This window comes from Populus euphratica, unplaced genomic scaffold, assembly GCF_000495115.2.
Source record: "Populus euphratica unplaced genomic scaffold, PopEup_1.0 scaffold431.1, whole genome shotgun sequence".
NCBI classification, from domain to species: Eukaryota; Viridiplantae; Streptophyta; class Magnoliopsida; order Malpighiales; family Salicaceae; genus Populus; species Populus euphratica.
In genome coordinates this window covers 23,695-35,280 of record NW_011500119.1, presented here as the reverse complement: position 1 = coordinate 35,280, position 11,586 = coordinate 23,695, and the positions used below count along the sequence as shown (strand labels likewise).

Below are 11,586 nucleotides of genomic sequence, written 5' to 3'. Positions count from 1 at the left end.
CTCACAAGTTCAAACTCTGAAAAATGGAGATTTTTCTTTTGACAAGCCGGTATAAATCTGACCGTATTTTACATAGGATATAAAACTCTGACCTCTTGGTAGATACAAAGAGTCCACTATGACCAAGCCAAAGGAGCATTGTTAAACCTAAAAGAGAGATGAACACAGTGAAAATAATTATGGACCATCTTTGTCCTCCTATAGAGTGTACCATCTCCCTTAAAATGATGAAATAGAAAAAGATTAGGTTGATGCAGCCATTGAATGGAGTAATTTGTACCAAAGGTAATTACCCTGAACAAGAAAAATAAGTGGTAACATATGTTGCAGCTTTATCACTCGTCACCTGGAGTTTTCATATGCATGTAAATTGCTTTGAAGATTTTAATTATTTGATGTTAGGAGCACAATAAATAAAGTATTTAGCTATGAAAATAAGATGCAATTCCTAAATGTGCTAAAGTCCTAGTAAACATACACAACACCCCTTTATTCTTATTCCATTCTTTATGGGATTTCTAATATGTTTACACTGTGAGAGGAATACGTTTTGTCAAAAGTAGAAACATGAAATTCAAGAAAGAAAAGGTAGATCTTTGCATGATTTCTGCAATCAGAATATTAATTATTCATGCCTGTGTCTGATCTAATCTCTGTTGGATACCAACGTCACTGCTTTATAATCATCCTTTATTGATTGTTGGACCTTGATGCTTGCTTATGCTAATTATACTATGGCTTTGCCAAAAGCAAAACAGCATCTTGTTGGTCCTAGGCAAATCAACTATTAACATACTATATAACTGTCTTGAAAAGGGCACTAACTCGTGTTTAGATCCTTATGGACAAGTTATGCTGATTCCAAAGATAGTAGCCATGTTTGCTTTTAAAGGATTTGACTAAACAACCTTATTTTACTTGACCACAGTTGTGTTCTATCACTTTTAGCCTCATTAATACAATTGGAGATCAGCTGAATCCGCTGTACCACATGGTTGAGCTCTTTCTAGGTGATTAGATGAATCCATAAACAGTAAGCTAGATGGAGATACATATGTTCAGATGATTTAATTCAACTAGGAAAACTGGCGAGGAAACAGTACACAATTTTTTTTTTCTTGTTGCAGAAGTGGACTCAAATTCAAAAGAAATGAAGTCCTATTGACATTATTTGAGTAGAAATGAAACGCACATGCACACATAGGAACCGATTAACAGAAGATTCTTAGCTATTCACAACTGCACAGTGCTTTCTAATTTCTCCAGTTGTGCCGGTCTTAACATTGATTCTGCCCATTTTCTCCATCGAATTTGCGAATTCCGCAAAGAAATTCTGAAGTGGACCTTGGAGTAGCTGGTTGACGAAAGACAATGTAGTGGAGTTTGTGGTTAAGGCAGAATCAGACTGGAATAGACCTCGTCTCTTGAGTAAGTGCCTGTAGTAGCTAAGATCAAATGTCCTGAAACTTCCAGGGTCCATTTCTACTATAGTGGTATTGTCATTAAGACTTCTGCACTTCCTTGCCTTGAGATTGGCAGCGTATTCGCTATCTAGAGCTGGGTCCTGATCACCTACTCCAGTGAAATTGTAAAGGCGGTTTGAAAATGATGAACAATGTGATATCCCAATTGTGTGAGCACCTGAAATATTCAGCAGGATCATGATAAACATTGCGGCAAGCAACGTTTCAAATTACATGCAGAGCTAGGGAGTGGCATTTTCTGTAAGTGCATTACCTGATAGCAAGACCAAGTCTTTCAAGTCCAGTCCTTGGTTAGCAAAAAGTCTCTGTAGATTGGTGAAGTTGCTTGTTGGAGGCGGGATATTGTTCAAGGCCTCAGAGGATCTTGAAATTGTCCCGTCTCTTCGTCCCGTTGGAACTCTCCAGAATGGACCACCCTGTTGAAGTTCAAACAAAAGGGTTTTTGCCAAATAATGAGAAGATATATATACATATGCATTGAATTCTTGGTTATGACTTATTTTAGTCCTTACAGTGGCTACAACAGCATCCCTTGCAACCAAAGCAACAATATCAGCACAGGAGACTACAGCAGGGCAGGCTGCTTCTAATAGGCTCTTAACTTTGTCAATGAAATCAAAGCCTCTCAGTGTTAAATTTGGAGTTGCCACCTTTTCAGTTTGGTTATTGCTTGAAGTTGTGTTCAAAAGCACGGATGCATCACAACCCTGATAAAAAAAAAAGGTGAAAACAAAAGGTTTCAAAGATTTGTGAGGTGAAAATCTAGGCAGTTACAAAAGATTGAAGACACATACCCTAACAAAACAATCATGGAAATGCATTCTTAGGATAGTTGCTGCCAATGATGGAGCGTTATGGATATGCCTGTTAACATAGTCTTGCACAATCCTCTCAGCATTTGGGCAGCTACTAGAATAAAAACCCATCTGCAATTGAGCTTCAGTTGATCCCATAAATACCAAAAGACAAAAGAACATCATCCCAAAATGACGAAACCCCCTCATTTTCTAGGGAAAATTCCTACTTCACTGTGGAAGTCACTAGGTACAACCTTGGAAATGGGAGTTTATGCCACTTCAAGATCTATAGTACATTAAGGTTGAAACATGAGGCAAGATTTATAGGCCTCACTTTTAGCATGAGCCTTGGCAACTTGAGCTACCAGAAAGATAAAAGAATGAAAGGGCCCCAATAGCTAACTAATGCTTAAACATAAATTAATGTAAAGTAGTGATAAAAATATGATAATTAGTTATGTGTGTCCCTAAATTGATGTAAGAATCAAACACCAGTCTCTTGCTTTACGAGTAATTGTGCAGGGAAAACTACAAGAGAATCCCATGCTTCTCGGTAGAAACTTAACCTGATCATCTCTTTAGAGCTGACTGAATATAAAACAAATTGGTGACCATGGAAATGTTGGGACGTGGCGGATTGACATGCAAGAAGATGGGTTCGGTAGAAATTGATCTTAAGATAATTGTATGGATACATATGGCAAGAATAAGATCAACTGGTTCACCTGCTCTCCGATGGCTAACGCCTAACGGTGTCTTAATTAATCCCCAACTGCTCGCATTTCTCTTCAATAATTGGATACCTGCTGCCACCAATATGTATTGATCACCAAAAACAAAACCCAGGGCTCAGCTGCCATGTTTATTTTATTTCAAAGGTGAATTCTCACGAATGAGCTTAGATCAGCTTTAACGTATCGAGATCAAATCATTCTCTAATCGAGTATCAAACAAATTATCAACACCTAAACTCGTGATTTTAAAGGCAAATTTCCATCAATGCAAGGTTGTTGTAGCCTTAGTAGACACCTTGAGATCTTGAATCCCATTTTATTTTGAAAGAAGAGTATCAGCACATTGACAATTGCATAAAATATAATGAAGTTATGATAATCATAAGCTGTCGGTCGCTTTTTTTATGTGAGAGAACCGAGGAATAAATCAGGGCATATTCACACAGTAATCTCATATGTAGGGTAAGAATGGCTTTGGAGGAAACAGCTAGGGAGAAGAAAAAATCAAATATTTGCCACAAAAGGCACAAGCAAGCCAATGGTAACAAGCTTCATGTCTCTGTATATCTTTCCTGTCAACGACATTAGATTTTTTTACTTGCTTTATGTCATGGGGTGCCGGAAGGTGGAGACAATAAACATATGAACCTGCACATGTTCCATAAAACATGCCAAAAATACTGAAGGTAACGCGTTCAGGCTACCAGTACTGTAATTTGACTAGGACCCCCTCCTTGATTCCTACCAAATTAGCATGTGCCTCTAGAGTTGGATTCCTCGGATTTATTTCCATGCATGTGCTTTCTTTATGTTGAATTGTGTCGATGGTGGGTACGCTGCTCTTCACCTTTTATATGATCAGTCACTTTATTCCTACATGGGGTTCCCCAAAAAGATGCCCTTGGCAAGACATGAATCCTTTCTCTTACATCCACGATATATATATATATAATCCAAGTCAAACCAACCCAAACTCAATTTAAATTAATCTAGATATAAAAAAAATTATAAAAAAATATTTTTTTTTTTAATTTTTGTGGCTGTTGTAATCTTTTTTTTATCAAACTAAGAATTTCAGTTTTTTATCCTAAGTTTTTGAATTCAAAAAAGATAAAAAGATGAAAATAACAAGTAGATGATTCTCTCTCGTGTTACTTTTAATTATAATTTGTTTATAAAATAATTAAAAGAGAGTGAGAGAGAGAGATTAGGATTTATAAGGGTTAGAAGTTTATGTTGTTAATATTGATTTATGATCATTAAGCGTTTAATGTTAGGTGATTAATTAATATGTTGTTAAAAATAAGAATTTATGAGTTGATTTGTTTAAATTAATTTTTATGGGTTAAGAAATTCATTTTAACCTTGTTGGAAAATCTAGACAGAATGGTCTTGAGGTTAAAGATGATCAAATTTTATTTTGGTCCTTGATTTATGAACATTTTAGTTTAGTCCCTCAACTTTGAAAAAATTACACTTTGACCCCTAAATGTATTTTGAGATTCTGTACAGTGTTAATATGAGATTAAGGATGATGAATCTTAATTTGATAATTGATTTGGAATATTTTCAGTTTGGTCCCTCAATTTTAGGAATTTACATTTTAGTCCCTAAACTTTATAAAAATTACAGTTCGGTCCCTGGTTTGTTCTAGACAGAATTGAGGATGGTTTATGGATAAAATTTCAGTATGGTTATGTATTTACAGTTTGGTCTAGTTTTGATAAGATTACATTTTTGTTCCTGTTTTGGATAATTATCGTTTTAATCCCTAAACCTAGGAGACTAAACCTGGTTTGTTTTTATGCATTGAAATCTTTTATTTGTGTTGCTTTGAGTTGTTTTTGAGTATATTTTATATATTTATTGTAGGTTTTTCTAATGATTCTTAATAGGTTTTTCGGTTTTATCATCTTATATTCCTTTTAGTTTTATATTTTTCAAATAGGTGGAGTAATCTGTAATATACATATAATATAAATAAATATTTATATTGATTATATGATGAGTACTATTAGTTAATCTCTTGAATACTTATATATGTTACTCTATTTTCTGAATACTCACTTATTCAAATTTGCAATCGTTTTCTGTCAAACTAAATTATATTCGATATAATATATATTTCTTTGATGATTCTATGAATATATATTATACCTTGGTGTAGGACTTGTTAGTAACTTTATGCTACCGAAGAGTAGTTAACCTATATACATATAATATTCTATATACCTAGCTGGTAAGGAAGGCATAAACCTGTGGCGATTTATCATCCCAAAATGGTTACTTTTAAGTGTCATCTGGTCACCTTTGTGTGTCATCTAGTCACCTTTGGATGTTATCTGATATCTATCATGTATTCTACTATGTTATGATAATATGTTTAATGTATATATATATATGTATATGTATATGTATATGTATATCAAGATAAATCACTTGCAAACTATTAATATCTAAAATGTATATTAAATATTATTTCCTCATTAAATTGGTTGAACTCACCCCTCATTCTTGATATTATTTTAAGTTAGTTTCTATTAGTATGTGAACTTGTTGAGTGTTCATTTTTTTTTTAATTTTAATCGATATGTCTTACTTGTTTTGCGAGACTTTTTTTTTAGTTTTGATTAGATATCTTAGACACTCTACTATTATCCTGTTTTAATTAAGTTTGGATTTTTGATAATATAATAAGTATTATGGATCATTGTTTTTGTTATAATTACCAATAAGAACTTTTGAACTATCATTTAGTTTTATTAGTTTTGAATGATATAATATTTCTGAAGATTATAAAATACTGTATTTTTTGAAATAACTTGTTTTTTTGATATGTCCATTTTAAGGCTTGGCATAGGTAGAATGTCTTTTTAACACTACTCCTGCAATGAAGTATAATTTTGCAGGTCATGGACTCGGGATTTAGGTCGTGACAATATATATATAACAGAAGATGAAGAATTAAATAAGGAAAAAGTGATCAAATCCTTGCATTGAAGCATCATTGTCTCTACTTTAAGAACAAACTACATGCAATTAAAGAATATGAGTGCTTTAGAAGGAAGAACGGCTTTTGTTGGTTCCTTCCTTCAGAAGGCAGAGGGCCTTGTGTGTGTGTGTGTGTTTATACTTGCAAGCACATGTTTCTGTGCACAAATTGATATAATATCACTGTCCCGAATATATACATGGTTCATTAGGCTTACAATGCTATCATTAATTCCAGCCGGCTAGCGATCCACAAGCCGTAAGGCTCTTATGTTCTGACCAGCTAATCCAACAGTTGGACTGGAAATAAGAGGGAAACTTACTGCAAAATTCCCAGCAGCATAAAAGAAGTATACCCATGTAACGATTTTTAACCAAATTTGAACTGTATTACATACATGCATAGAAACTTAACACAACAACGCCAATGAATTTTGTGAACCACTGATGATTCTCAGAATAGCATAGATAAAGAGCGGTGTTGGTTGACATGATTATTGGTGGCAAACAAGGGTCCTTGCTTTCATAATAAAACACAGTACAGACTTAAATGCCTTTTGCTGGCAAATCAGTTTAGGGTACAAATGAGGTAAATTTCCTCACAACAACGAATAGTCAAAAATCTGTACCTCGTGGATGAAATTTAACTTCAAATCTACTTCTACCATTCTTTGAACTGCCATTCCCTACGGTACATGCGACAGTGTGCTTGTGAAGTCTGTGAATTCACCCATTTCAAGATGCAATGAAGATGGAACGCATGGTTGCATGCACCCCAAACTAAAAAAATATGATAAAAAATAAAGATCATCAGTTCCTATCCCATTACAGCACACCAACTTAAACAAATTTAGTCATTTCTCTAGTGTTTTTTTTTTTTTTTTGTTGGTTGTACAGAATGGTTCAGCTCACGGCCCTTAGGGCAGGGGAAGGTACACAACCAACTGAACTAGCTAGTTGGAATGTAATCCTGTCCGTGTTTGATCAATGAAACTTTCATAGAGGGAAACATCATTGACAAAAAGAAGTACAGAGAAACAGATAAGAATGCAGAATGCCAGAATCTGGTAAAAATTATGAGCTAAAATAACATGATTTTTACATTTTTAACACCGTATAACATTTCAATGTCCAGTGAATGACAAACAGGAAAAAAATGTTGGCAATTTCGCTGGAAGAAGAAACCACAGATAGGCTGTATTGAATTTACTATGCATGAACCACAGGGAACCACAAGGCTAATTTGGCCCACCGGAAAGTGTTATCAGGCTTCCTATTGGAGCTCAGGTCCCGGGCTAGGGGATGAATATATAACCAAGCCGAGCCAGAGTCCTTTAATGGCACCCAAGATGCCCATTAATAGGGTGGTTTCACTGAATCGCAAGTCTGGGGGATTGCCATGAAGTGGTTTCTGGGATATCCATTGTGCTTTGGCATCTCCTCCACAGATAAATGCCAAAAACATGACTCTTTGTCACCACCCATGCACCCAGTGGAACATGAGCTAGCAAATCACAGTGGAATTGAGTGATAAAAACATTAAACCCATCTTGAAAGTTCATTAAGACAAGAAAAATAACACATTCATGATCACAAACTATTAAACCCATGTCCCAAAACATCAAAAGATGTGAACTTTAAGCTAAACCCATTTGAAAAAAATTTGAACTGTACTGACCCAGAAATGGTAACTGGCATTTTAATCTAGCAATTACTACATAGACTCTTTTAGTCCTATTTATATTTATTTACTACAAAGTAATTTAAAAAAATAAATAATTTTTACAAAAAAGTAAATTTCTAGAACATAAATTATTTTTTAATATTTTACAGTGTCATATAAAATAAATTAAAAAATATTTTATAGTATTTGACTAAGTTATAAAAAAAATAACTTATTAATGATTTTTTTTTCAAATTTATCTAGCATATATAAAATATTAAATATAACTATTTGACTACTTACAACTAAAAAACAAAAAAGATGTAAAAAGTGTAATGATGAATTTTTTTATTATATCATATATTTATATATAACTTATTTTATAAAATATAACTATATATATAATATAAATATTTTAAATATAATATTTTAGATATATTTTTTTATGTAAAATTTATTAATAATATTTTTATTTTTAAAACATTAAAATATTTTTTATTTCATATTAAAATAAGGTGTTTTCTTTATAAAGAAAGGAAAGTCTTTTTAGGTAAAAAAAAAAAAAAAAACACTTTCCTCTTGTAAAGACTTAAACTTTTCTTTCCCTTAGTAATCATTTTTCTTTGACTGACTTTCTTTAAGTTCACCTAACATAGAAAAGATAAGTATTTTATGAAACAAACAATATGTAAAAAGAGAAAACTTTAAACATTTTGGCTATAAAACAAGAGAGTAAGAAAACTAACCTCTCTTGGTTTACTGAAAGTGGAATTGAAGTTATTTTATTATAAAAAATTTGGAGAAATTTAAATTTTAGGTTTAAAAAATAATCTCTCAAACTTGATTAATTTTGTTGATGCAGTCAAGTATGTAAAATTTAGCATAAATTGTTAATTTTATAATCTTAACATTAAATAATATCATTTTAATATTAACAATTCATTCGTGATTATAATAAAAAGTTGATTCCATTAAAATTTATTAAGAACAAATTATAAGAACTTATTAAAGAAAATAAATGTTAGAAATCAGAACAGGAAACTAACCCAACATTCTCTCATGAATTTGATGCTATATATATATATATGTGTGTGTGTGTGTGTGAAAGAGATATTTAAGACAAGAAGGAAGGCAATCAAGAATTTAAAAGAAAGCAGAAGAATTGTTCATTACTTGTGGTAGCTTCTGTTTTATAAATTATTTTTCTTAAAAAATATATATATTCATATTTTTTATATGATATTTTTTTATTTTAATATTAAAAAAAAAATCTAGGGTTACAGTTTTCCAAAAACTGAAAAAATAAAATCCTCACACTTCATTCAACTGCAAGAGAAGAGTTTTAAGTGTTTTAGAGACCCATTTGAGAGTTCTAAAATGGGCTCCTCCTATTTTCCTTTTTCAGTTATAAAGTAGCAGTTTTTCACAAAACTGGTGTTTTTCTCTCCTCTATGCCTTCTAATTTGGTGCAACTTAGGCATTAAGTATAAGATGGTAGGAGTTTCAAGGAAAATTCAGAGCATGAAGAAAGGCAATACTGTAGTATGAATTCAGGAAATCAATATATTTATTCATAAGAGAACTAATGGAATAAAGGGAACAACCTCAAAATTTCAAAAAAATAAAAATAAAAATTCCTGCAGCCAATTCCTTTGCAAATGTTTAAAAAGCCAAAAGAAACAAACACAAATCCATGCAACTTTGTTGCAATCAATTAAATCATTGTAAAAAAAATCAAAATAAAGATTCTTTTAGTTCACAACAGCACAACGTTTCCTGATTTCGCCTTGTTTGCCGGTCAGGACTCCAATGTAACCCATTTTCACCATGGATTCAGCAAAATCTTGTGCAAAGGTGGATCCCTGTGTCCTTGACTGAAACTTGACGTAGTCTCTAGTTTCAGCATCGTCAAGAAGAGCTGCATCGGATCGGAATAGCCCTCTTCTTTTAGCTACAATGGTGTAGTAATCTTCGTCGAAAGTTTTGAAGCTCCCAGGGTCCATCTCAACCACCGTGTTGGAGTTTCCGGGCTTGCATTTTTTCTTCAGTTGAGCAGCGTATCTTCGGTCCAATGAAGGGTCAGTATCTCCCTTGCCTGTGAAATTGTACAGCCTGTTCGAGATTATGGTACAGTGTCCAATTCCTATGGTGTGTCCTCCTGTCACCAAAACATATTCCAAGTAAACACGCTGATAGTTTGCTTAATAGATAGCATTTTTTGTTGCGAAAACTACCTGATAGAACTGCAAGGTCCTTTACACTTAAACCCGTTGCAGCAAATTGTTGTTTCAAGACAGATATGTTGGCAAAAGGAGATGGTAGATTGAATAAAGCCTCATTGGCAATCGACAGTCTTCCGTCTCTGCGTCCCGTGGGGACATCCCAATGTGGTCCGCCAATCTGGAAGGAAAGGCTTTGATTAAGCACATGCGCATATGGTGCAGTTAATTAGTGGAGAAAGAATTTTGTTTTGTAAGATTTAATACCATTAGGACTGCGTCACGAGCCACCAGGGCCAAGACATCAGAACAGGAAACCACACCAGGACACTTCTTCTCCAGTGCAGATTTTACAGCATCAATGACATTGAATCCTCTTAAGGTTTTATTCGGGATCGCGTCTTTCTCTGCTTGATTTTTCTTTGTAGAACTTAGGAGCACAGAGCCATCACATCCCTGAAACTACAACCTGTTAGGATATTGTTTGACGTGTTTGTTAGGATATTGTTCTTGTTGAAAATAATGATATAAGATAAATTATGTTTCACAACTGTGAATTGAACAGTAGCGTAGCTTAAGGCCTTACCCTGATGAAACAATCATGGAAATACATTCTTAGCAAAGGAGCGGCAAGGGTTGGGTCCCTAGAAATGTACCGGTGAAGGGTCTTATGTACAATAAGCTCTGCATCAGGACAGGTTCTCCGGTAAAATCCGAGTTGCAACCCCCTTGCATTAGTGAGTTCTACTAGCAGGAAAGCGAGAACCAGATGAAGAAAGAGGACTGAAAAAAGCTTTTGGATAGCCATTATCTGTGAACAGGAGTTTTGAAGTTGTTCTACAGGCTGAGATGGTTTGGAACACAATTCCGGCTTTTTATAGTCAAGCTGAGGTCTTTGACAGCGTCATTGTACAAACTGCAGCTGTGTGTAATATGATTGCACGTTTGCCCAACTTGCATTAAACATTCTTCTATTGAACATCTCAACTCCAAGTACTTCAAAAATGGAAACACGTCCTGTGAGGATGGGTTCGCCTCACACCATAACATGGCTACAATATGTGTTGGCCCTATGAATCTTTAGCTGACACTCGTACTCAAAACATTGAAAAATCTCTACTTGCATTAAACATTCTCCCATTGCATTGCCACAAAAAACAATCTAACATAGATTATAGATATTATTGTGCCCATTCAGGATACATAACAAGAAGTTGCTACGCGCAAAGGCCTGATAAAAAAACAAGTATTAATTTCCCATAAAGTCTATTGATGGTCGTGAAATGGCTGTGAAGAGCTGCAGCAACATTGTAATAAATGAAATGGCCTGGAATAAGAGATAGGCTAAATATGTGAACGCAAGGTTTAAGCAAACTTTGTGATTCAATATAAACGGCATTCAATATAAATGTACTGTTCAATCCTGCAATGTATAAACGACATTCAGTAATTCAATATATGTAGCTATGGCTGGTTCTGATCTTCTCTACCTTGTTGGCCTTGAGTTACAATTTCCAAAATAATTGGTTCCAGGATTTGGAAGGTATCGATAGAGCTTAGTTTCGAAGAAACCACATGCGAAATGTAGTTGAGCTAAGTGATTCTTCAGCATAACCATTCCCTAGCATTAGCGTTTGAAGACAGAATATACTCCTCTGGATGCTACCATTAGGTGTCTCGGGACATTATGCATGTGTA

At 34.0% G+C, this 11,586-nt stretch overlaps 2 protein-coding genes across 2 annotated transcripts; both read right to left on the bottom strand.

Annotated features, from left to right (window-relative positions):
- Positions 1-1,107: 1,107 nt before the first annotated feature.
- On the bottom strand, positions 1,108-2,608 carry LOC105110011 (peroxidase 3-like). The gene is made up of 4 exons (XM_011004904.1): positions 2,279-2,608; positions 1,997-2,191; positions 1,738-1,900; positions 1,108-1,641 (listed from the first exon to the last, which is right to left on the bottom strand). The coding sequence occupies exons 1-4, from the start codon at positions 2,486-2,488 to the stop codon at positions 1,226-1,228; spliced, it is 984 nt and encodes a 327-aa protein (XP_011003206.1). The 5' UTR covers positions 2,489-2,608; the 3' UTR covers positions 1,108-1,225.
- A 6,686-nt stretch (positions 2,609-9,294) lies between these two features.
- Positions 9,295-10,696, bottom strand: LOC105110008 (peroxidase 27-like). Its single transcript, XM_011004902.1, has 4 exons — positions 10,475-10,696; positions 10,156-10,344; positions 9,904-10,069; positions 9,295-9,827 (listed from the first exon to the last, which is right to left on the bottom strand). The coding sequence occupies exons 1-4, from the start codon at positions 10,694-10,696 to the stop codon at positions 9,421-9,423; spliced, it is 984 nt and encodes a 327-aa protein (XP_011003204.1). The 3' UTR covers positions 9,295-9,420.
- Positions 10,697-11,586: the final 890 nt, after the last annotated feature.